At 32.4% G+C, this 27,958-nt stretch overlaps 1 protein-coding gene across 46 annotated transcripts in view; it reads left to right on the forward strand.

Annotated features, from left to right (window-relative positions):
- Positions 1 to 27,958, forward strand: part of LOC147069105 (alaserpin-like) — a 169,768-nt gene that overhangs the window by 132,544 nt on the left and 9,266 nt on the right. For 2 of the 46 annotated variants that reach the window (XM_085951316.1, XM_085951342.1), the window contains exon 9: positions 1,609 to 1,750. The exons of 27 other annotated variants lie outside the window; for them this stretch is intronic. In XM_085951316.1, the coding sequence (XP_085807442.1) occupies positions 1,609 to 1,748 (140 nt within the window). In that variant the 3' untranslated portion in view covers positions 1,749 to 1,750. Of the gene's footprint in view, positions 1 to 1,605; positions 1,751 to 5,999; positions 6,126 to 10,456; positions 10,602 to 11,583; positions 11,726 to 13,287; positions 13,435 to 14,744; positions 14,892 to 18,510; positions 18,658 to 22,023; positions 22,163 to 25,126; positions 25,276 to 27,958 lie in introns of all 46 variants that reach the window. 17 more of the 46 variants (XM_085951329.1, XM_085951354.1, XM_085951313.1 and 14 more) reach the window with 9 other exon arrangements.

Raw genomic sequence — 27,958 nt, forward strand, 5'->3', positions numbered from 1 at the left:
AAATATAATAAGTATATAGAATTAAACCTGCTCGCACGAACGGAATTTTGCGGTCCATCAACGGATTTGCATCCCACTGGACCGCAAAATTTGATCAGTGTGTCTCATGCTTTATGCGCATTATTTTATTTATTATATCGCTTGGCTTAAATATTTTTATATATAGGTACTTGAAAGACTAACTAAGAATCTCGTGAAATCTATATAGGACTTATTTTAATATTTAGTTATACATTAAGGCAGTTACACACAAACAAACATAGTTTATCAACACTAATGAAACATTTTATAGTTCATCGACAGTGTTTATAATAAATCATACATATTATTGTAAATTCGCGGTTTACGTTGAATATAGATTGAGGTAATGTCTATTGATTATGTTAGTCGATGTGAATGAGAATTCAAATATGTTGTAGATAGAGTATATTGTTTCATTTATATAATTGGGTTAAAAGATTTTTTTATGATGGCATCATTTCGGAGAGCACAATGCTATGTCGATGATGTACTTAAAGAAAATGATCTGTATTATCTAATTGTCCTGTATTTGGCACTGTTACGAGTCGTAGATAGAATGACATGGGAGATAAACCCTTTCTCAAAAATCTAACGCAAACTATTTGGTTTCGGTTATTTTTATCTACAGAAACAACGATTTTAGTAAGTAGGGCTTTCGATAAAAGTATTTATTTTTATATTAAAATTAATTTAATACGGGGGGCTAGGAGGATGGTTGAATATTATTTACTAATTTATTATTAAGTCTATATAGAGTGGTGCTTAATACTCAAGATACTGCTCAATTGTACAGTCACGCATATTTCTAATGGCATACTAGCTGTCCACTAAATACTAATAACTAATTCCTAAACATTATTAATTTACTCGAATTATTTGTTAGTATTTAATGAGTAATTACAGTCTATGGATATGTGTTCAGGAATATGTAATACATTTAGAGACTAGTTAGGGGTCAATTATGCTACCGCCCATAGATCAGTCATTTGAACGGGAAAGATGAGGAACGTACAAAAACGTAAATAATAATTATTTTCCTTACTTGGTTAATAAATAATAATACAATAGTTCTACTATATATCTCACAATCGGCATGATTAGTCTCAACATAGTCATAATAATTGAATCAGATTTTAGGTCATCTTAAGACAATATAAACAGGTTTAGAAATATTAATAACACGTGCTATGATTTACTGGTTTAATGTATTGTGAAGTATAAAATTGCATTTCATCACTCGTATCCATAACTATCCTAAGTAATTGCGAAATGCGATAGAAATTTCAAGTGTGAATTCTCTGTGCATATTAAATTTTATTATTCGACCATGTCCGATCCTAATAAATAGGCCTCCATAGAGTGGAGTTTTGTATTAACAGATTTTGTTTTTACGAGAAATTGATGTCAGCCACTTGGTCAACCTATTAGGTCCATACTCTGACTGACTGAAAACAATATATGTACTTGTCAGACCCAGGGTTTGAACCTGGGACCCACGATCCATTTTAATTGATCAAATTAACATTATACAATGGAAAATCCACCATATGATATAATATTTTCTAAAGCACATTATTGTTCTAGCAGTAGTAGTCTCCAGTAAACGCAGTGGAAGGCCAAGGCGCTTGGAAAATCATATGTTTCAAGCTGATCGTCCATTTTATTTCGCCTTGAAGAATGCCGGTGGTATTGTATTCAATGGACGATGCAATAACATAAGCGGTTAAACGTAAATATGTATATCCATAACAATTCTATAAGGCAAGATTTAAATTTAATATGTGGGAATTGTGGGATTAAAACTGCTCGCACGAATGTAATTTTGTGACTAATCACTTGTATTTTAACCGCAATTTTGGGCTTGTGTGCCTCATGCTTTATGTTTTACTTGAATACACCCGATTCTCTTTTTGCACGGTTTCGAAATAACGCAGTTTAAAAAAAGTACCGGTTATTTTTAATATTTTTTTATTTAGACTGATTCAAAAAAAACTAAAAAGAATAAAAATACGTATGTACGTACATATTTAACAAAAAATTGCATTGCAATGGACCGCACGCCATTGGTGCATACATAATATTTTGTCACCAGGTGCCGCCCAGAGATACATACATGGCGCCACTAATCAGTCACTTCTGGTTCGATACATGTTACGCGTGCTTCGGCGTCAGCGTCATTAAATATTTCCAGCGATGAGAGTGATTTTTCACCAGCGAAAAACAGCAGTAAAGGGGCACGTTTATTGTCAAGTAGCGACACTGAATGAATATATTTATCTATGCTAAATTTAATTTAAATCGAAAACTATGTATTTTTATTTATAAATATTTTTATGTATAAATAATAAATAAATTCGATTTATTTTTAAGTTCAAGAATTTAAAATTACTAGTAGATTTTAAGTGATGGAACCTATCTACCATTTTTATATGGACACCTTATCTTTGTTTACACGGTTTTGTTTTGCACTGTAGTCTTTGGTACGTATCCCCCGTGCAAAAAGAGGATCGGGTGTATATTATGAATCTACGAATCCCGTGAAATTTATATAGGTAGGACTAATTTTGATTCATTTTTTTAAATATACATTAAGGCGGTTATACACAAAACAAATATGGTTGATCAACGCTATGAAACATTTAATTTAGTTCATTGATAAAATTTATAATAACGGTACAACGTATTGTTAATTCTCGATTATGTCTTTGATTTATTCTGCTATAGTGTCTACTGTAATCATGAAACTTTTTTGTTAATAGATGTTGAATATAGATTGAGATTTATAAGTCATTATCAATGATAATTATGTAGAAGATTGTTTTAAAAGAATAAATAGAATTAATTGATTCATTGATTCAAGAACGATTTTTAGAATGACTTCGTCAATGATTCACTTATACACAATATACAATATTGTCCAATTGACTGGTGTCCATCGATGTTGTGAATTGTAGACAGCACATATACCTTTCATCCAAAAGCTGGTCTAAGCTTTTAAAAGTTTTGTTGAAGAAAAAAGATCTTTTCTGATCTAATAGATAATTAACCCTGTGTAATAGTATTAGGGATTACAATACCGGCATTCCGGTATTTATCAATACCGAAATACCGGTTTTAAAAATCTAAAATACCGGAATTATCGGTATTAAGAAAGCACACTCGTTCACGTTTTTGAAAATGAATAATAAGTTATGTGCTACTAAAATGCAAATATATTGAGTGAATCCAACAGAGGTGAAAAAATAATAAAACAAATTTCATCAAAAGTAATTGTCGCGAAGAATTATCATAATATTATTTCGAAATAGAAAATATCTGTGACAAAAATGTTCAATTATTCTATAATTTATTGATGACTGTACAAGCGTTGAATTTAAGAAGCTTTTCCTGCAGTCGGACTTATTTTGCACTTGATGTACTTTTGAGGGCTTTTGCTAAAATTATCAATATATTACAATTATTTTAAAAAAATCACAAGTTCTACAATTATGATCAATACATATTTTTAAATGTCAACATAATAAATGTAGGTATGTATGTAGGTTTTTGCTATAAAATAATATTTTAAAAAGATTTTAATAAGTACCTATATTTTTATTGATAAGCACCTACTTCTGTTTGTTAGTGTTTATGAAATACCGGTATTAATACCGGTATTCAATAAGAAATACCGAAAAACCGGTATTGACATTTTCATTCGGCATTGCAATCCCTAAATATTATATTAACTTTCAGGATTAAATGCGCAATGTCTAATGATGCCAATGATCTACCCGTTCGATGCTAGTCATCCATTTATATACTATTTAATGGACGACTCTAGGATTGTCGTATTTAGCGGAAAATACATTGGAGTATAATATGAATAGGTAGTAATACATTACTTTGTAATTTAATATCGGGTACAATCTGCTTGTACTTTAATTGCCACAGGTGTCGCTCCAGAAGTTATCAAAGACAACACCAATTTTCTCAGCCTTTTTGAAATTGCTTTTTAGTCAGTATAACATGTATGACAATAGATTTCACAGGCTTTGCATTTAGTCGCATTTGCAGACTTGGTCATCGGAGATAACGCATTTCTCCATGGTTCAGTACATATGCTGAGGACTTTCCATGTAATTACCGATACCGATGAGAGACGCTCTGGTTACATTATGCAATCTTCGAGACCGTCATATCATGATAAATTCGCTTGCTATTCGGGTGAGACGATCAGAGGTGTCGCTATAAATAAAGCTTCTCCCGGATTGTCCATGGTTTGTGTGCTTTATTTAGTGCACAACTTTCTAAAAATATTCATACCATGGCCCCCAAAAATCTAAAAAAAAAAACAATCTCTGATAATAATCTTCGCCGAAAATTAAATTATTATAGTTTTCAGAAGCTTTATTTGGCATTGACAGTTGCAGATACAGAAACTAGTATGGACGCCATATAATTAGTTCGCATCTAGAGTAGGTTACAGTATCTGGAACGGCTACAGTTACGTTTCGCTAATGAGTACCCGGTTTTATATCACTTGGCTTGAATATTTTCAACTTTAACGGCTATCTCGAATCTCTAAATGAATCTCGTGAAATTTATATGAACTTTTTTAAGGAACGTTAAGACAATCACATATACAATGAAACATTTCATTTGATTTATTAATAAAAGTCACAATAGGGTTTAGGTACATAATATAGCAAACTCGACTTATTTTGTAATCGTGTCACCTTAATTATCAATAACCGTGTCCCTGCTTTTTCGTACAAGGTGGTTGTTAGTAATTTTGAATAATCACAAACACCCAGGCTTTGAGAAAATCACATAAATATTGTGTCCTAACCGGGTCGAACCCAGAGCTCCTGGATGGAAGGCCAGCGCCTTACGCACTGCACCACGAGAGCCGCCGTCACCTTAATTTTGAGATTTCGTACAGAGATGTTGAATATAGATTGAGGTAGTGTCCACCTATAAATTCAATCTAATAATGTATAAGCAAAACAGGTGGAACTTGAAATCTTTACTAGAGTATTAACAAAAACTATTTTTAGGTGAAGAAAACTGTTAATACGTTTATGGATTATGTATTCAAATTTTCAAAGTTTTGTACAATAATTCCATTTACGTCGTCTTTTGCGACCCTGGTTTCGCCTTTCAGCATCTTAAGGAACACACACTGGTGAGTATACACAGTGCCTGAAGATGCCGAAAGGCGAAACCCGGGTCGCAAAAGACGTCTCAAATGGAATAAATAGTAAAAAGCATAAATCCATTAGAATTTAAATTCAAATCCCATCAAGTAAGTTTGGTCGATAGTATTAAGAGCATAAAAACAGTGAGTAGTGAAACGGCAAATAATTTTCAGCAATAGATGATACGTAATATCGGCCGCGTTGCCAGTCGGAGAGCGATAGTCGACCTGTTAGCACGTCAATTTGTTTCGTGATGGCGTCGAAGGAGTTAATTCTTAAATCGTGTAAAGATGACTAAAAAATGTTACGTATTTACTCGAAAACCAAAACATATCAATGAATATATCGTCTCTGTTCTGGCAGAACACACTAACTGGAGAATACTAGTTTTGAGTAATTTGACTTTGAAGTTGTTAAAATGTTTGAAATGGTCTATCATGTGAGTAAGTAATCGTTAAAAGGATGACTTTAAAATAAGGTTTCCAGACGGTAAAGTTTGAAATAAGGAACATTTTGGTATAACTAACTCAATATGTCATTTTTTCGAATTAGTGTCTTCTGCCAGTGACGATATTATTATTATTACTTAAATAACAATAAACATAACATTAAATGGACACATGTTGAATTTTTATAACAAATTATGTTTTGTTCGTTTGCACAATCTGAGCGTCGCGTAGTCACGATCGTTTTAGACCGTGCGTCAGCTGAAGTATAGCCTTAATATTAAGATTATGTATTCATTAATTGGATTTAAAAATAAATTTAATTTGCATAACGTCGTATCATAACTTACAGCTGTGAGGCCACACAAGCAATCGGAGCCTGAGTATTACCCGTTCGATGTTAATCATTCATTTATGTACCATTTAATGAATGACTCGACTGTGATATTCAGCGGAAAATACATTGGAGTATGATTAGGTAGTAGAAATATATTATGCTTCTAATATCGCGCTATCTCCAAAATTTTGTAGAAATAGATATATATATATTATTACTTTTTTGTATATAATTTAATTATTCATTATTCTTCCTCATTTTTCTCATGTAATTTTCTTATTTCTTTATATTTATGTTATTTTTTTTTGCTTATTTATTATTTGGCTTATTTATTATTATTTATGGCTTAACCATATTATAATGTATACATGGAAACTTTGCTGGTTGCAATAACTTTTCATTATTATATTTTAAATTTTTGTAATCAATTGTAACTGTTCGTTTCCTTAATAAAAAAAAAACTAAGTAATCTGCTTGTACTGCTATCGTCTCGTTTTTCAATGACGACACGTGTCGCTGCAGAAGTTAGCAACGTCAACATAAATTTTCTCACTTTGGAGAATCACGATTGGAGTTGGGTTTCGGGAATTTCCCGCCGGGAATTCTCGAGAAATTTTAGAGATTTCCCATCCCGAATCTCGAGAATTGAAGTTTTTAACATTTCGGGAAATCCCGGATCTCGAGAATCTTTTCTCGGGATTTCTTTATTATCAAATATTAATTGAAAAACGAAGATTGTTGAATTTAATTGAAGTGGACATAAAACACAAAACGTTCAAAGACTGATCGGGGCATTTAACACAATTAAGCCAACGTCGACTCAAAATGAGCGCAATTTTTACAACATCAGGGAATTTTGTGTCTCAAAAGCATATGCGATTGTCAGACGCAGCGATTGACAGTCTGTGTTTTTTGAAATTCTATTTTAATAAGTAATGTTTTCAATTATTTTTGTTTCCCTACTTCTTTCTATAATGTTTGTCTTCTTACATTAATAAAAAAATATTTTTTTTTGGAATTTGTCTGTTTTTAGACTGATTTTATAATTTTTACAGGTTTTTTTTAAATTTCCCGAAATCTCCACAATTCAAAATTTCATCATTTCGGGAAATCCCGAATCTCGAGATTGAGATTTTATCGGGAAATACCCAACTCTAATCACGATGAAATTGCTTTTTAGCGGGCATGGCGCGCATGAAAACAGATTTCCACGCTTTACATTAATTCGTCATGTTGATAACTAATTTTTACATTGTTCAAGAATTCGCTTACCTTGCGGGAATAGTCAGTTCTCTTGAGATGAGACGGTGACAGATGTGGTTGTCACCATATAGCTTCCCAGTTACATTCTCGCCTGCTTTTTGACATGACACTATCGTGTTGGAACAGCATTTCGTCCGGATTTCAAAAAGATAGTGTCGTGAAATTAATTATTTTGTTATAAGCGTATTTATATTTTTGTCTCCTTTTTCACGTTGACAAAGCGTGAGAGATATCGGTATATTCCGTATTATATTTAGACCTTGTCCAGATAGCGCGATTTCACTCGCTCGTAAAAACTCGCGCGCATTCCAGGTACACGTGACCTCATTGAGTTGCCCACATGCAGTGACCAGATACGCGTCATTTTGACAAGCTTTTAGTCATTATTTACCAAAACCATGTACGGCAGGCAACTGTGAGTGTCAAGATTTTACTTCAAGTGTATAGAGTGATAAATGATAATAAACGATTTTAGAAGGTCGCATGCACGACAAACGTATTTTTTTTTTATAATAAAGTTAATTACACTAAGCTAGTAGGATAATCGTCGAATATTCTGCATAGTCTCAAAACAACTAAAATAGCGTGGTTAAAATGTTTAAATCTCTCTACTAGATTAAAATAGGTTCATACAGGTAGCTGACGTTTGAAATCTGGTAGGTAACACATATTGATTTTATATCGAAACTTCTTGTGAGAAAACTGCGCGAAATTACAAATTTACAGATATTTACTCGAGATGTTTCAGCTAAATTTCCATGCGGTTTACATGCTTTTCCGGCGTATTATCGCGTTGTTGACAGTAAGTAATTATTATAATCCGAGAGTGAAATAGCACTTCGCTAAACAAAATGTCTGTAGAAAAATGGAAAAATACAATATATCCGTTTTTTTTAATTGTTCACGATAGCAATTTAAAAATTCGACTGCCATTAAAAATGGATATAACATATTATATTGACACAGCTTTTTCTCCCAACTTATACGACCTATACATACCATATCTTGATATCTTGCAGATATCATTGAGACGGGTCTGGAGGTATAGATGTCATAACTCAATTTTTGCATATTATATATTATTTTGAAATCTTTACAAATATACTATTATTAAACATAAAACACGGGAAAGCTCATTCAATTCGTATTATATCGTTAACTTGCAGCCATTCGCGTCGTTCTACAGTCAGCGATTCCACATAGGACCCGGTACACATTTGATGCTAGTCATCCTTTTGTGTACTATTTGAAGGACAACTCTAACACTATCCTATTCAGCGGGAAATACATTGGAGTTTAATTCTTGGGTATTTTACTTTCAGTATTGGAGACAGCTAATTTTTAATATTATATTAATAATTATTAATACATTAGCAAAGTTGATATCCTTGTGTTTATTATATTATATATTTCGTCACCTCAATACAACAACTAAATAACTAGATTTTCACTGTTTTTGTGATAGATATTGAATATGATTATACATTTTCTTCCCTACAAAATGATACAACCAAGTAAGTCAGAAGTTAATGGGAACTGTATTAATTTTGTATTTGAAAATATTAGATAACTTTAAGACCATAAATGTATTAAATAAATTAAATAATATATCTACAATTTTTTTATACATTTCCTTCCCTACAAAATGATCTAAGTAAGTCAGAAGTTAATGGGAACTGTATTAATTTTGTATTTGAAAATATTAGATAACTTAAGACAATAAATGTATTACAATATTTTATTACTACAATATTTTTTCTTACAATTGAACGTTATTTAACTGTTCTCAATTAGACAAGGATAATTTTCCATTTTTATTTTAAATAAATAGATTTATGTCAATCAAATAAAGTGTAAATTTCATTTTCCCAACAAACAACCAAATCAGACTTATCTATCTAGTTGTAGTATTGAGGTGATGATAATATATAAAAGGATGTAGTGTGGTGTTTGGTTTATGGCTATAATATAGCATTATTTATATTATTTAAAATGTACAAAAGCTCGTCTTCAATTACAGTATGATCGAAAACATTTTCTACCGTGTATAATAGATATTATTATTTTGGACTATTCATTGTGTCAAAATTTAAAATTCGATTAACTCGCTTAGCAAACGAAGGAAAAAACAAAAAGTATTACAAATTGTCAATTATTCAGACAAATAATAGCTAACACTTAACAAACATGTCAATTTTGTTTGACAGTTTGATATTTTGTAGTGATGTTCTCTTATAAAACACTTATATCTAATTAGTCACTGCACTAAGTAATGATATATTAAATATAAAACTAGATGGCAGTAATGCTACCAAGTATATTATATTATTGATAGCATCACTGCATTTTGTACCTATAATAAATAACATCTGATTATACTTCCAAATAATGAGTAAATAAATAAAATATTTTTGGCGATCGACCTTATTGACAGATCTATTCTATACGGTCTCAATGCTTTTCCACGGTCTATAATAATGTCAAATATGTACATAATAATATTATGTCTTCGACCATATTATATTCGTGCATTTATGTTTTCTAAAAGCTTATATATAATATTATGTACATGTCAAAATGTTAATATGATTGTAAGCTTACTAAAACGTCAGTTGTCATGTTTATTAATTATATTACAACGTTTTTATTAGCTCGTATTCTTGTTTGTCCAGTACAAATCTTGCAATCGATTTTTAACTAACTTCCCGACTAGCTAGACATTTGAAACTTTTAGAATATATCAAAATACGATACCAATGCATTCTTTTAATACTCTTAGCCATCTTTAAGCAGAATTAAATTCATTTTCAGTTCATTCTATTTTGTATGGATAGTTATTTCAGAAAAATCCGTAAAAAGTAAAAGACTATTATTGGTTATTAAGGGGGTTGGTCCTAGCAACTAAATTATTAATATATACGTGCGTTACTGTGGAAATCAAAATGTAATGTCAAAATGACATTTCAGTATTCTATATTAGTTTGTTTTTTTATTTACTTCATATCAAGTACAAGTTTGAGCATATTGAGCATAATAATTCAACAGAAAATTTAAAAACGTTGTATATAAAAAGTTCTTTTTATCTTGTAATTATTTTGTCATTTATTTTATATAATAAATAAACTTCTACTGACATATCTCATTAAGATTTTACAATGGAAAATCCACCATATGGCATGGTTTATAAAGAATATTATTATTTTCACCAGCACTGCATATTGAACGCTACACTGCACGACTATCAAAGAAATTGAGCGAAAAGTTCGAAGCCAAACATCCATTTTACTTCACCTTGAAGATGAAAAATGACGGTAGTATTGTATTCAATGGACGATGCAATCTAATCAAGTAAACGTAAATACATCCATAATAATTCAATATGACAATATATGTAATTATACCTAATCGCAAGAATTGAATTTTGCGGTCTACATGTGCATCCCGCATTAAATTTGAACCGCAAAATCGGACCCGTGTGCCTCGTGCTTTATATGCATTATTTCATTTAGTATAGCGCATGGTTAAAATGTTTCTTCCTTGAATGGCTACAGGATGTGCCGCAGGGGTAGGCAGGTTGTGTGTTGCATGGTAGCGACACATTATAAAGGACGGCGAATGAAAGAACGAATACAAATATTAGGATTTTTATAATTTATATACGCTGCGTAGCGTACAACCGACGGATGCGACTCACTGCGTTCGACCACTATCTTTCCGCGTCACGTCTATTACAGCGTGGAGCCTGCACTTTCCCGCGTACATTCAGCATGTTCAGATACGAGAGTCAGTCGCACAAACAATTAGTAGTGCTACCGTCTTTTATCTGCAATACCTATCCTCCGCCGAACCAAAGAATACTACATGTATACAAGAATAGGTACCACACGTATGACTGACATACTCGTAGTTTAGTGTCAGTGACGTCCATGTGGGTAAGCAGATTGAGCATCGCTTGGGGGCGGCAGTTACTCGAAGGGCGGCAAATCGAAGAGAATCATTCGGTATAATATATAGAAATAGCTACCTAAACTGAGTACTTAATAGCGAAAATATCTTTCCTTTAAAAAATTCAGCTCACTGGTTGGAAATAAAATGTATCAATTGACATAAAAGGTTTAACATGACTGTAATTTCGTAGGGTTCGCAATGTCTAGTTTACTTCCGTTGCCTTTCGACGTCCTTGGTGACCAGAAACGACACGAGTACGGATGATAAAAATATTGTACTAACAAAAAATGGGGCGGCATTTTGTCTAGCCTTTTGACAGCCTACCCCCACCCTTCGTCACTGGCCCACCTATCCAACATAGTATAAATATTATTATTATTATTTTCAGCTCCATTATTAGTGACACGTAGTCGGATACCAAAAGAATTTCTGAAGAAATATGACTTCCAAGCTGATCATCCATTTTATTTCGCCTTACTGAAGAATGACCGTAGCATTGTATTCAATGGGCGATACAATAATATTAAAGAGTAAATAATTCAATATGCCCAGATTTTAATTTAATATGTGGAACCAGACTGCTCATTAAATAAAATTGAACGGTCTATGTGCTTTATAAAAATTTTATTATTTCGCTTCGCTAATTTTTCCTACTTAAATGACTATCTATGAATCTCAATTCTATTCTATCTCTTTTTTTTAATATAGATTAAGGCGCTAACACATAACATTAATACCAACACTAATGACTTATTTAATTTGATTTGTTGATAAAAGTTTATCAACTATTTGATTGAAGACTTAGCAATACTTAGCACCGTTCCAGTTCGTAAAATAGGTAAAATTATCGCTCCGTCTCGTGGAGAAAATAACAAAAAATCGAACACAATTATTTTTATGAAATACACATATAATTTGATAATTATCTTAATATCTTCAGAAAATTTTCGAGCGCTATATATAAGTAGGTATTCATATTATATAAATTTAAATACTTGATCATTGAAATTAAGTAAGTATGTTAATGAAATAATATAATATCTATAGCTTCCCGCCTGAGCTCAGTCCATTGCAGACCTCGGTAGAAGACAATACTTTTGGCCTGTAATGGACTGATCTCAGCGGGACGCTGGATATCTACTGTATTTGCTTGAATTCTGTATAATTGTGATATGTTTGATTATATTGACGGCGGCTACCTGTAGTTTGTCAATTCCCTCACTGCTTAGTAGCGTCGCTAATTACTAAACGGATGATTTCTGCCGTTAAAAATTAAGCGATAGTTAAGATCCCTTAAGTATGGTTAAGAATTTCTCATTCTGTTATGACCATTACCAACTTAGTAGGTACATATGTCACCAATAATAGAGTTCTACCAATTCAATCCATAACTTATTTTAATTAATTAATTGTGTAATTATTACAATAATATATGCGGCAGTTAAAGAAATGTAGGACTCGGAATGTATATCGGTGAGTCGGACCGGAATCCTATCGGTGGAATCCGGATATGAAATTTATTATTATAATTGATTCTACAATAGGGCATAGAATGTGGGTGTTTGCCGGTTCCGGAGTAGGTTTCTTAGTATTTTTTTTTAACGAAAAAAGGTTATTAAAATATACAACATTTGAGTTACTGGATGAGCGAATAGAATCTTCAACCCGCGGCTTCAGAATCCGATATCCTGTCACTAATCCAACGTGGGTGCTGAATACAATAATGTCAGTATTATACTTGTATAAACATTTATATAAAGTGTATTGGATGTTTCTATGTTCTTTGAATCGATTCCTTTTACATAATGGGATTGTCAACACCTCATCTGTTTCCATTCACTGATGGACGAAGGTTTCTTCAAGTTGATTTGAATCATCTCGGTTCTGTTCTATCTATTACCACGTACTTTCTCAGCACTTAAATATTTCGTCGACTCAGCAGCATCTATGTCTACCTTTAGGATGTTTTATACCCGTTGGGTACCGCTAGATGACAAGATTTGTCTGGCGATTGTATTTTCATTTCATTTTAGCCAATCTATTACATCATAGACCCTTGTTTATTTTCAAAATAACAATACTTCTTTTACAGCCCTGCAGCTTGGGTCTAGGAGGGCTCATGTGTTACGGCCTACCCCCGTAGAGTTCGTTGCAGACCGCCCCTTCTACTATGTATTGAAGACCAACGCCCATACACAAATATTTGTCGGGTCATATCGAGGTCTATGATCAGACTAAGGTTGAAAATAAATACAATATGTATTATTGATGATAATGCATGTGCTCTGCTTGACATTGGGGGTTTATTTAATAAGCATTATAGATAGTATGCAATGGATTAGTGGACATAACCCTAGCCTCGGAACTAAATACAGGGTTGCGTCTTCTGTTTCCTCAGTTTGATCAAATCCAAACTTTTTTCAATGTGTGCTCTAATCCAGGAAATGAACCCAAAGAGCAACACACATCGTTAAATGTAATATATTGAGGAACGGATATCATATTTCACGTTATTTATAATCCGGATCAGCGTACCGGTTTGCAATATCCACACCGCGATCGTTCCGGTTTGTTAAATTATTGATAAATTACTCCAACCTCGTTTCATGGTAACCGAATAGCTTCATGATTACTGTTTCTTCATCTTGAAGTGAAGCATATGAACATTTAGACGAATGTTTATAATTCTGTTTTGACCATTACCAACTTAAAATGGAAAATTAATCAACAAATCTTGGTAGGTACCTATGTCACCAATAATTATAATAGAGTTCTACCAATAGGTATAATCAATAACTTATTGTCCCTTGACATTAAACATATTTTCACTAATTAATTGTGTAATTATTACAATAATATATGCGGCAGTTAAATAAATGTAGGGCTCGTAATGTACATATATGGGTGAGTCGGACCGGAATCCGATCCGTAGAATTCGGATATGAAATTTATTACAATATTGATTCTACAAAAAGGCATAGAATATAGATTTTTGCTGGTTCCGGAGTAGGTTTCTTAGTATTTTTTTTAACGAAAAAAGGTTATTAAAAAATATACACAACATTTGAGTTAATGGATAAGCGAATAGAACCTGCAACACACAACTTCAGAATCAGATATTCTGTCACTAATCCAACGTGGGTGCTGAATACAATAATGTCAGTATTATACTTGTACAAACATTTATATAAGTAAAGTATATTGGATGTTTCTATATTCTATGAATCGATTCCTTTTACCTAATGGGATTGTCAACACCATCATCTGTTTCCATTCACTGATGGACGAAGGTTTCTTCAAGTTGATTTGAATCCTCTCGGTTCTGTTCTATCCATTACCACATACTTTCGCAGCACTTAACTATTTCGTCGACTCAGCAGCATCTATGTCTACCTTTGGGATGTTTTATACCCGTTGGGTACCGCTAGATGAGAAGATTCGTCTGGCGATTGTATTTTTGTCGACTATACTGTCCAGCCTATTTTCATTTTCAACAAATCTATTCACATGCCCTTGTTTATTTTCAACATAACAATACTTCTTTTACAGGCGTGGTGTCACTGGTTAGGACGGCTCATGTATTACGGCCTACCCCCGTAGAGTTTGTTGCAGACCATCCCTTCTACTATGTATTGAAGAGCAAGACCGATGCACAATTGTTTGTCGGGTCATATCGAGGTCTATCATCAGACTAAGGTTGAAAATAAATACAATATGTATTATGGATCATAATGCATGTGCTCTGCTTTACATTGGGGGTTTATTTTATAAGAATTATAGGTAGTCTGCAATGGATTAGTGGACATAACGCTAGTCTTTAAATACAGGGTTGCGCTTTCTATTCCCTCAGTTTGATCAAATCCACATACTTAATCCAGGACATGAATGTATGTTGACATGTATGTTGAGGAACGGAGATTATATTTCACGTTGTTTATAATCCGGATCCCACCGGTTTACGATATCCAGACCACGATCGTTCCGTTTTGTTAAATTATTAATAAATTACTCCAATGTCGTTTCATGGTAACCGAATAACTTCCATGATTAGTGTTTCTTCATCTTGAAGTGAAGGCACATTATACAGTCTTCAAGTATCCCATGTTTTCACCAATAAATGGTATTTAACAACTTTCCAAGATAATAAGCGTAGATATAGAAAAATAGTTCTTACTTATCGCTGTTACGAATTCTAGATCGACTGTTCGTTCGAACTTTTTTTTGAATTCACGTTTATTCTAGGTTATGTTCACTGGAATAAATGACACTTCTGTCGTAGACTGCTTGGAACATTTTTTTAAATTTCAACGGTTGTTATCAGTTTTCATAATGTTATATTGTTTACTTTTATTTAATACATAAACACACATTAAAAATTATTCGCGCTTATTTCTTGTGAATACAGATTACGTACTCCATATTTACCGCACTTCTTTATAAGCTATGAATCTCCTCTATGCTGCCTGCTGCTTCTTGAAAAGCTGTGGGAATACTCACGTTTGTTAAATTATACCATGGTTTACCGTATAACTAATGTCCGGCTAGCAAATACGCGCTTTATTTATTATCTTCATTATAAATATCATTAGTTATGTATTTACTTTAAATTGTGGCGTGGCAAGCTGTATTAGGTATATTATGTTAATATTTTAGGGTTCTGACCATGGCCCCCACATCCTGAAGTGGGCTCCCTACGTATCGATAAGGTTAAAGGCGGTCTGCTCTACAGTGGCTTTTTTCAAATGGTTTTTAATACATCAAATTATGGAGTTGTCGAGTATCATCACACAACAACCAAAAATTGCATCGCACAACCATATATTTTAAAATGGCAATAACTCCGAAGTAAAATAGCAGCGCAGGCGAATTTTTTTTTACTATCAGAGTTAATTTAAGATATGTGTTTATCTCATTTATCTGGTCGACCCGCCATGCTACGCCCTCTCCTGAGCCCGGGCTCCTAGGCTAGAGCCCTGTCAACTCTCCCCCTTGTGGGTCCATTGTTCTGACTATACTTGAACTTGGTATTGAATCCATGTTGAGCTTATTTTTAGCTACATATTCCAAAAAAAGAGGCAAGAGCTTTTGTAGGTTATACTTTTCTATACAATTATCCATTCCGATTCAATGTGAACTCTGAATTCCAATTCTGGCACATATTCCTGATACAAATCTCTCTTTATTTCTTATTTATAAAAAAAATAAAACAGACATTAATACTTTCGGAAAACTATCGACGGTTTTAGTTCGTATAATTTCCCATTTAAAGCGCTGAATTAAATACCTGTTCACTTCACGTACTAATCGTACTATACATTTTACAGGTCTCGTCGTGGCATATATGAGAGTTGGGATTGGTAGACCGATTCCGAAATATTTTTTCGTGGATCGTCCATTCTACTACTGTTTGAAGAGCAGTGATAATGTTCAACTGTTCATTGGATCATATCGTGGTCCATTTTACTAAGGTGCACCGTTAGTTTCTCACCATATTATCCGCTCTAGGCGGAGCCTAATGGTCTTGATATGTTAGTAAAAAGTATATAAGTATTATATTGAGTAAAAATATAAAAAAATACTCTTTCTTCTAAAAATGAATAGTTTTTAATTAAGGAACCAAAATCTAGACGTGCACACAAATTTCTACAGTGTAATAGAATTAAAATTTGATGGTTCAAAAGGATAGACCAAGTTGCAAGTTGCTTCATCTGCCTGGAACCAATATTACACGGTCATTTATTTTTTTTGCATTCAATCCTTTTTAATTTAATAATTTTTGTTTTTTAAAAAATTTAAAAATTGTCCACAGGAAAAAAATCGTCTTTATAAAATTGTCATATGCAAGTGTTTTATTTTCATTGCATTTTAATAATAATTATTAATTTCCATAATACTACAATGCATATTTTTTTCTGTAATACTTTATACTTAATACGAATTTCTTTGTGAATGCGGAGTACCTACTATATATTTGTGTGCCTATTCTATACATAAGACGGGTATCGATGGTAATTTATCATATTATATTGAGGTACTATAATTGTTATAATAAGTTAGCCGTCTAAACTATCAAAACTGTATCTCGCTCTAAAAGGTAACACAGCCAAAAGAGAGGCTGTTAAAACACAATATTTTTTAACAGTTAAGACGATTAACTTATTGTAACAATTAACCGCATCAATACATAAATGCCGATTGCCACCTTGTGTATAGAATAGACCTTGCCGCTTGAAAAACTATCTCAATACCCACTTTTGTTGGATTATTCCATGGTTTACACTGTGTACAGCATATCCAAAGTTCGGTAAAGCAAACGCGCATTGTAATATGTTTATCATATTGCATTGGTGTTGCTTGAATGATGTTGCTTGCCTTTTGCTTATATTAAATTTTAGTTAAATATATATTTTTAGCATGACAAGTTGACATCCAGTATTTAGGTTTTAGCTCACAACCAACACATTAATTAAAAAGTATGATTTTATTATTATTGTTCTAAGGTTCGCAAATATAATCATTCATAATATGCTAGTTCATCACTGTACCAAAAACAATCAAAACAATGATTTATTATAGCAGTTTTTCATAACAGGTACTTAATTGGTTTTACTTGACATAATATCTTCGGTAATTATAAACGTGTATCTATTTAAAAAAATAATGTGTAAAACTGGTGATTATTACTGCGGCTAATGCTTCAAATACACTCTATGACGATCGGTCATATATATGTCGAAAAACCCGTTTCTTATGTTGACGTCCTGAATTATCACTACATACACATACTATAAAACATATTAATATTTCTATATACTTATTCTAGGTTTTTAGTGATGCCAAAACATTCAAATTATATATTAGTATGAACATAATTACAAACAACAGGAATCCGTGGAATGTAATTTAATGTTTTTTCAGGGCTCGAAATGGAACGGAACGCAACGGAGCGCCGTTCCGGCTCGTGAAATTTGTAAAATTATCGCTCCGTGAAAAAATTAGCTCTCGTCTCGTGGAAAAAATATGTTGACCGTCTGAGCTAGATAGGCCATAGAATAGAAAATCTGGCACACTTATTTTTATAAAATACACATACGGTTTGATGACTATGTAAATATCTTCAGAAAATTTGTCGAGCGCTCCGGTTCGTAAACTTTTCCATTTCGAGCGCTGTGTTGTTTGGACTAAAACGTTTATAACTTTTAATACCGAGCAGTTACAATGTGTTTGAATCCTGTTTCGTAATAGATAAATCATCAGATCTCAACTATTTATTTCACCCACCATAAGTTTATTTATAATGTTATAAATTTTGCAGCAATTACAGTGAGTATGTTCAGATCTGGACGCATTAAGCCAGATCCCGTACAGTTTAACGTGGATCGCCCCTTTTACTATTGCTTGAAGAACAAAGAACATGTTCAAGTATTCATTGGATCATACCGTGGTTAACCATCCAATTAAGGTGCATACACACTTTCCACTATATTGATGTCGCTAAACCAAAGGGACACTTTGGCGAAATTTATTAAGTAACTTATGAGTTAAAATCATTCGAGACTTATTAACTTTTTTAGTGTGAAAAGATATATTATGAAATACTAATTTTAAATTAAAATTTCATTTCCTTTGTGTCCCTTTCGCCTTAACGCCGTCAATATTGTCTAGTTTGATCTGATTAGAATAATATGACATATTCCCTGCGTGCCAATTTACTTACTTACTAATTTATAATTCACATTAATTTTTGCATGTACCTATTTAAAAAAAACCGATAACTTCACATATTATATAATTTTATACAATATCTAAAACCCGTCAAAAACCTATCAATTATTTAAAATTATATAAATGAGTTGCCTAGATAATCGCAAAAAACCATCAGAGCACTGTTTTATTGAACTCCCTTGAATATTAATGAGTGAGTGAGTCGATTTACATTATTTAAATATATATATTAAGAAATAGAGCTCCCTGATTGGTTAGAAAGGCCTTGATGACAGAACTCATATTATTCATTGAAAAATGTGAGTTATGACACCAAAAGTCAACTTTGTCAACGATTTTCACATGGCTTAAAGTGACTCTTGATAGCCAACCATTTTTCATTATATGGGTTAATGTCTTAGAATCACTTGGTATATTTAACTAAATTGCAAATTGAGAGTTATGACTCGAAGGTCTAGACGACTCAAATAACTGTTGACATGTTGGCCAATTGTATTTATCAGCTATCTTATAAAAATAGGTTAAAATCAACAAGTTTCGCTTGATACTATAAAAATACACAAATATGTGGACTTGTCGGTTTATGAAAATAAATGTCTAAAGAATAGGTATTTTTCGATTTCAGAATTCTGGAATTTAAGTATACATAAACAAACTTCGTGTTTGTTTATGTATACTTAAAGAAAAAAACTTTAAGAGAAAAATTATGATTTGGCTGTAGAAGATTTTTTTATTGTTATGTAAGCTTTTGCCTGTTGAGGCATGGTCTAAAAAGATCGTGGCTAGGCGATGCGCGGATTGTGCAAATGACGTGTGCATGAAATATAATATGCGTCCATTTAATGTTATGTTTATTGTTATATGTATTACTAATAATAATAGTATTTTCATTGACATTTTTTCTTTTTTAAGTACGTACGTAAAGTTTTTTAGTCATCTTTACACGATTTAAAAATATTTACATCCGACGCCATGACACAACAAATCGACGTGCGGACACCTCGACTGTCCGTCTCCGATTGGCGACTAACGAGAAATTTCGTCGCACCTACTGTTGAAAATTATTTGCCGTTTCACTGAAGTACGCTCTTAAAAATCTCCGGCTCTTAAGATTCACTTGGATCCGTGTATTGCATACCCTACATACTTACCTACTGCATAATTGCGTACTAAATTTATTTTATAAAACACAGTATGTACTATAATACGATAGACTTCTTAAACGCCCTTATAACTCTTATAATAATATAATATTTGTGAAATATTTTTTTTCGTAACATCAGGGCAATAATTCTAACATATCACTTAACTCCAAAATCAATAAAAAAAGTAGTAAAATATGATATGTCGTATTCAGGCAATTATTTTATAGCACGGATCCCCATGACCGTGTTAACTGCGAGCTATCAAATGTTGTTGCGTAGCATAATTAACACGTATTACTTGATTATAATGGCATGCATTTGGAATCAATTAAGACGTGTTAACTGTGCTAACAATTGTCTTGTTTACGGAATTATTCCGAGTGATATCCGTGTTATTTTGGAGCAATAAAAATAACGTAAACGTGTTAACTATTTAGAATAGCCCTGCATGAATGTAAAACCGCTGGTAAATATACGTATTTTAATACTGGATTTTGTTGACTTAATCACGTATGCACTATACAAAAGTTGTATTCATATTCCAGCTATTTCTTCAGTATATTATTTGATATACACATTGTAGTATGTACAGACTTATATTTTATTAAAGTGAATTGATAGCATTACCTTAAAATCAGTTAAGACTTTTTTACACTGAGATTACGATAATAATGTTCAGCGAGTATGTACATATATTTTAAATCTATGGCGTGCATGGCTTATTGTAATGTCTAGTCCACACAAATATCTGTTCGTGAACAAATGAACATTGTATAAAAACTATTCGAAACATTAAAAATATTCCGATACTAATGTCATGTTGCGATTTCTCAAAGAATATGAGTCAATTGCAAACTCCGATAGAAAGTTTACCGAATCCTATACTATACAATATTATAATATAATATTTTATATCTAATATTATTTTTGAAGTATATGAGTATCATATTTTTATACACCTAGTTATAATCAGCGCTCGAAATGGAAAAGCTTACGAACCGGAGCGCTCGAAATTTTTCTGAGGATATTAAGATGGTTATCAAATTTTATGTGTATTTTATAAACATAAGTGTGCAAATTTTTTTGTTATATGGCATATCTAGCTCGGACGGTCAAATTATTTTATCCACGAGACGGAGCGATAACTTTACAGATTTCACGAACCGGAACGGCGCTCCGGTGCGCTCCAGTCCATTTCGAGCCCTGCTTATAATATTATTTTTTATGTACTTATAATAAAATTATAGGTAATAATGCAGCTTTTGATAAGATAATAATTTTAAATATGACATAATACGGACATTTGATGTATATACTAAAATAATATGCATTTACGTCGTTTCCAACAATACCTATGTTTTGGTATTAATATATTTTATATAATCATGAAATTTTTTTAGCTAGGATATGCATAATATATATATATATTACAGCGTCTACAAGATTATTCGGACTCAACTTCCAGAGAAACCTCACACTCTTGTGTTTTTACCGTTATACTGCATCTGGTGCTTTAATTCATGAATATACATGCATGTAAAAGAATAAACATCGCATTTGAATGAGTTTTCAACAGTGTCTGCCGTTATATATATTTTAAATACTAATATGTTTTACCTGTATAAGAATTGCATTGAGATAAAAAAAAATAACCGAACTCCATTACCTCACAAAGTTTGAAAAAAACATATAGGTACTAAATCGTCACGGTTTAGTACATTTAGATAAAAAAAATTACAAACGACATATTAAGTAACAATACATCGCTCGTATAGCCGAACATCGCCAACAAGTGTTGCAATGTAAAAAAATGTATACTTATACCGTTTCAGGTCAAAAGTCATTAAGGACTAATAGTGAGTTTTATCTTCATTTAGATTGAATTAATTGAGACATCCGAACAGATGCAGGCTTTTCCGAAAACTTATATGCATATATTATGTATATGAATTTTTCAGTTGCCGATGTGCTTGACATCAGGGCTGACATTCCACATGGCCTTTTTGCTAAACCATTTGTCGTGGACCATCCATTCTACTATGCCTTGAGAAGCAACGAAAGTACCCAAGTATTTGTTGGGTCATACAGAGGTTTCAGGTAGAGATGGTGAACCAAAATGTAATTTATTGTTACTAATCTCATGTACCTACACATAATATTTATCATTCCCATTAAATTACTAACGGCTTTTTCCTATATTCTCCTTGGCATTTAAACCCAATATGGTTTTGGTCTCTTACACCACTGCATCTATTCTGATTGGTCCAAAGCTGTTTTTTCGCAGATTAGGACGCCCGAAGTCTTTAAATCCAATAGACACTTTCCCCCGAGGTCGACCAGTTCTTCGTTTATCTATGGACTTCTGGAATCTCAGATTATATATATGAGTGACTTGTCCATACTATGTACATGGCCTAACTATCTAAGACGACCCAGTTTGATGGACATACTGTGTTCTGTACAAAGCGTTCATCTTGTTATATGTCCGTTTCCACCCGGACTGCGTATCATTGATGAGTCCAAACAGGGAACTCACAAATAATGGGAACTGAAATACCGATCTCGAACTAACGAAGAATACGGGATAAAGTTAAACACGTGTCAAGAATGCGTCATACATCGAATACTGACAACTGCTCTCGGTTTATGCATTAACGCTCATTTCATATTGGTGTATTACATACACTAATGAATGTCTATAATGCGTGGTTAATTTTCGTAGGAATTGTCAAATTTTACTGTATTGGTATATTATAGCCTACCGAAATTCTATTTATTTTCTGTTCTGTGAGTCCGAGATACATTCAAACGAACCCGACACTCTTTCCATATTTTTGGTCCTTATAATATATTAAGACTTGAAATTCGGTGCATGTGTCTCGTCCTTATATATTATTAAGACTTGGTGCATGTCTCTCAATCCAATCACAATGCACTATGTTGAAACTGGAAAATTTCTATAATCTTTAGTCCTATTTTAATATTTTATTCATAGTTCCTTAAATGACTAATTTATTAGATGCCCACTAGTAGCCGTACTTGGAACAATATTTTTCTAATCGCGAGCATAATACTACAAGGTTCTAAGTGTTTTTTTTTTACAAAAGAAACCTAACATTGCAGTACCTAGTTAGTATTCTAATCTGCCTATTTGTTAAGTACTTATGTTTCTCTAAAAATTAACACTTAGAACTTTGTAGTTCTACACTCAACGTTGTGATGTGACACATTGACATTACCGTCGTCGTCGGCGGCCGGTAGTTGTGAACGTATTAATTTTATCATTTACTTTTATTTTTATTTTTACAGCGATGAATATAAGAGGTAGGTCAGGGCGTACTTCGGCACATAAATCGTTTATTGCAGACGTTCCCTTTTACTACCTCTTGAAGAAAAATAGTGAAGATTCCCACATTTTTGTGGGATCATACAAAGGTTGAAATGAGATAATAAGGTTCGATATTATAATTTAAAAAAAAAAAAAAACAGTACTTCACTAACAATGTGTCGTTTTTGAAAATGAAACTAAATTATTAGAATAGCATGAAGAATATTCTTTATTTCGAGAAATAATTATGACTATGTTTATGTGTTTATTATACCGCATGATTATTAAAAACATTAACAGTTTTGATAACAAAGTGCGCCGTTGAAATAATAACTATTTAAAACTTAGAATTTGTAAAGACTTGTTTGAAAATGTTATAGTATTACAGCTTATAACTTGTGCGGATACTAGCAGAACAACTGGCGATAGCTAGTGGTTTGTCGCTAGTTATGTTTTAAACGGTAAAAACATGTTACTTATCTCAAATATCGCGATACAAAGTTATGTAGGTAGGTATATGTTTGTGAACGGTCTGTTCCAGCACTTGGAATGGACCGGAACGTACCGGAGTGCAGCCCCAAAAATTAAATATTGCATGTCAATTTGTGAATTATTAAAAAGTAGGTATAAAAATTAATTCACTTTATATAATTTTTTTTTAAGTTTATACGAAACTTGTCGGAACCTAAACCTCGATTTTCGTCTATAACATTATGCCTTAAATTTGAATGCCACAAGTAGATAATTACTCCATTTGACTATCTGAGCTCGGCTGGTATATTTCCATGTTATACATACAACTATTCCATAAATATGTAAATATTTTCGGAAAATTGTCGAGCGCTCCGGTTCGTAAAATCTTCCATTTCGAGTGTTAGTCTGTTCGAAAAGTATCAGAACATCGACCGGGGAAAATACAATTACTCATGTGGATGTCTGAAATCGTAATTCTCTTCAAAATAGCCTTCTTAGTATACATTGGTTGCATTAGTACATGGCAGAATAATACTGTATTTAAATGTTTGAACTATAGTCGTAAAATCTCATAAACTACACATTACATTGAAATGTATAAAAACGGTGGATATTAATTAGGTACATGGTTATAATGACACAAAGCGGTATTACTACATATCCCCTTATTGTTCTTGCTTTCACAGGAATTAGGATGCAAGTCATAGAAGCCCGGGTGTACGACTATATAAACTTCTTTACAGTAAATCGCCCCTTTTACTATATAGTGAAGACAACGGAAGGGGGTTCCCAAGCATTTGTGGGATCATACCGTGGCAATTAAACATAATAAATAAGGGTGATTTGAAACCATCAATATAATATTTTGAATGAAATTTGAATGTAGGGGGCACATTTCTTAATTAATTATAACATGTTCCGATGCATGACTTTTCAGAATTTCACACGTGTTAGTTGGATCTTATTTGCAGAAATACGTCCAATTGCGGTTATTATGTCATTACGTACTTACTCGCATTATAACGTTGTAAAATTCCTGCATTAGTTATGTAGGTATAATAATATGTTTGTGTACTTCTGTGTATAGGAAACTGATAATATTATGTTTAAATGGTTATTATCGTCGCTAAGTCTTATTAAGTATCATCCTATTACAATGTAGTTATATAAACGATCGAAGTTACATTATATTACATAAAGTGGCATCATTGTTCGTTACACATCAGTCGTCCATCACCTTATTATTATTGCTTCCACAGGACTTGGGATTCAAGCCAGATCGGGTCGTGTTTACGAATATATAAACTTCTTTAAAGTAAATCACCCTTTCTACTATCTATTGAAGACATCGGAAGGGGGTTCTCAAGTATTCGTGGGATCATACCGTGGCAATTGAATAATGCAAAGGGTGATTTGAAACTATCAATTTAATATTTTGAACGAAATTTGAATGTTGGGACACTATATTGGGATGTTTTAATTAATTATAACATATTCCGATGCATGACTTCAATAGACGATTAATATCATAATGGCTTGTCAAGGAATATTAGATAAATGTCAAAAGGTCTTAACTACATATTACTTCATTTTGAGATAGTTTCACGTTTACGCTAATATGCTATTAGTGATACCTATATACATGTATTGCAGCGCTCAAAATGTTAATTTTACGGACCGGAGTGCTCGTTCATTTTCTGAAAATATTAACTGAGTTATCTAATTCTATGTGCGTTTTATAAAAAGAAGTGTGTTAGATTTTTTGTTATAATATCTAGCTCAAATGGTAACATTATTTTTATTTGCGCTCCGGTCCATTTCGAGCCCTGGACTGTATTGCTATTATATTATAAGTATTTTTTTACCAAATGGTTTTAAAATGTGTGCGAAATCTGTAAATTCTATTTTATTATAACAAAAAAACGTATCTACAAAATACATGTTTGAAATAGTCGACGAAAATAATATACTTATTATAATAACAGTATTAATCTAACAGTCTAGCAGTTGCTGCCAAAAGTTGTTAAGTCGATAATTTAATAATTAACAACGGATTATGTGTCTTACAAATTCAAAGCCATCCGATGTTATAGAACATTGTATACATCAAACACAAATAAATTAGCTTTATGCCTGATTTTATAGGGCATCTCAAACTTTCAAATTCTAATTACTTCATAGCTTGATTTTGAGACTTACCAACTTTTGGCAGTAACCACACAATAATTATAGTACTTACAAACGATCCATATTGGTTTCGATCGATAATGGGGAATCTGATGTTAGTATTGACAATATCTAAATACTAAATTTATACGTAAGTTTAACATAATTAAGTTAAGTAGATATATATTGAAAAAATAAATTCACAAAACGATTAAGTAGGTAATACAGATTATTGGAACCAATTAATTAGAGGCAAGAATCACTGATTTTACAATATAGATTATAAATTATGTATAGTATCAAGAAGTACATCTAATTTATGAGTGAGTCCTAAAAATACTGAATGCTTATGTTTGTATAATTTTTGATTTTACAGGAATTGCAATGTCCTTTAGATCGGCACGTTTTATCAAAAGGACCTCATTTCATGTCAATAGGCCATTCTATTACTTATTGAAGATAAATGGAGGTGCCTCTCAAGTATTCGTTGGATCTTATCGCGGTTTGAGAATATAAAAAATGAGGTGTGACATAGCACTTTGTGTGAATCGGGCACAAACGCTAAAAGGCAAATATTGTGTGTTATTGTGTCCAATCTAACATGATTTTCAGCGTGTGTGTGAAACTTGGTTTTACAGGATTCGCAATTTTCTCCAGATCGGCAAATTTTATCGAAAGTTCCTCATTTAATGTCGATAGGCCATTCTATTACTTATTGAAGATGAACGGATGTGACTCGCAAGTATTCGTTGGATCTTATCGCGGTTTGAGAATATAAAAAATGAGGTGTGACATAGCACTTTGTGTGAATCGAACATAAAAGCCAAAAGGCATATATTGTGTGTTATTGTGTCCAATCTAACATGATTTTCAGCGTGTGTGTGTAACTTGATTTTACAGGATTCGAAATTTCCTCCAGATCGGCACGTTTTATCGAAAGGTCCTCATTTAATGTCGATAGGCCATTCTATTACTTATTGAAGATAAACGGATGTAACTCGCAAGTATTCGTTGGATCGTATCGCGGTTTGACATTATAAAAATGAGGTGTGACCATAGTACTTTGTGTGAATCGGGCATAAAAGACAAAAGGCATAAATATATTGTGTGTTATTGTGTCCAATCTAACATGTTTTTTCTGCGTGTGTGTGTGAAACTAAAATATATTTTTTTTTGTTAAAAAATGGGCGTAACTAAAAACTATGTCTTAAGCTACTTTGAAGGCAATTATTTACATATTCAACAGCTGTGTATTGTGTCACATTACTGTATTATACTATTATAATATTACACAATAAAAAGCTAATGAACTGTACATATATTTTGCTTGATTAACTTAAGACTATGTTGTCAGAGATACGTTCATTTGACACCGGACTCTATTTGTATATATTACAATAAATTGTAAATTTAAAATAAATTATAGGTACTATTATCGTATCTTGTCGTTCATGAAATACGAAGCATAGCTATTCATGAAAGACTTAATACATGGTATCAATATTACATCGAAAGAAAGTATCGAGTATCGAATTTAAGAAAAATCTTGTAGAAATAATGCGAGACCCACTTTAGATACTAGTCCCCACTTTTATTTTGTTCATACAGAACTGGGTAACCGTTTTATCTATTTGTTGATATATATGGTAGTCAGTTATCTGTTAGGCTTTTTTTTAAGTTTTTAAAGATACAGATACATATGTACAGTATAGTATAATATTATAATATAACAGCTAGGTATTTGAATTGACAGCGCTCCTATTTTTTTTACAGCTCTAGTATCGAAGAAAAAATCGGCTCGTCAACACTTCCCAGTCATTTTTAATGTCGATCATCCCTTCTACTATGTATTGAAGACAAACACCGATAACTCCTCTGTGTTCATCGGATCGTACCGTGGTTGAGGTTCGATTTGATATGATTTT

The sequence above is a fragment of the Rhyacophila brunnea genome, unplaced genomic scaffold (genome assembly GCF_057557595.1).
Source record: "Rhyacophila brunnea isolate RB1 unplaced genomic scaffold, BYU_Rbru_1.0 scaffold_24, whole genome shotgun sequence".
Taxonomy (NCBI): domain Eukaryota; kingdom Metazoa; phylum Arthropoda; class Insecta; order Trichoptera; family Rhyacophilidae; genus Rhyacophila; species Rhyacophila brunnea.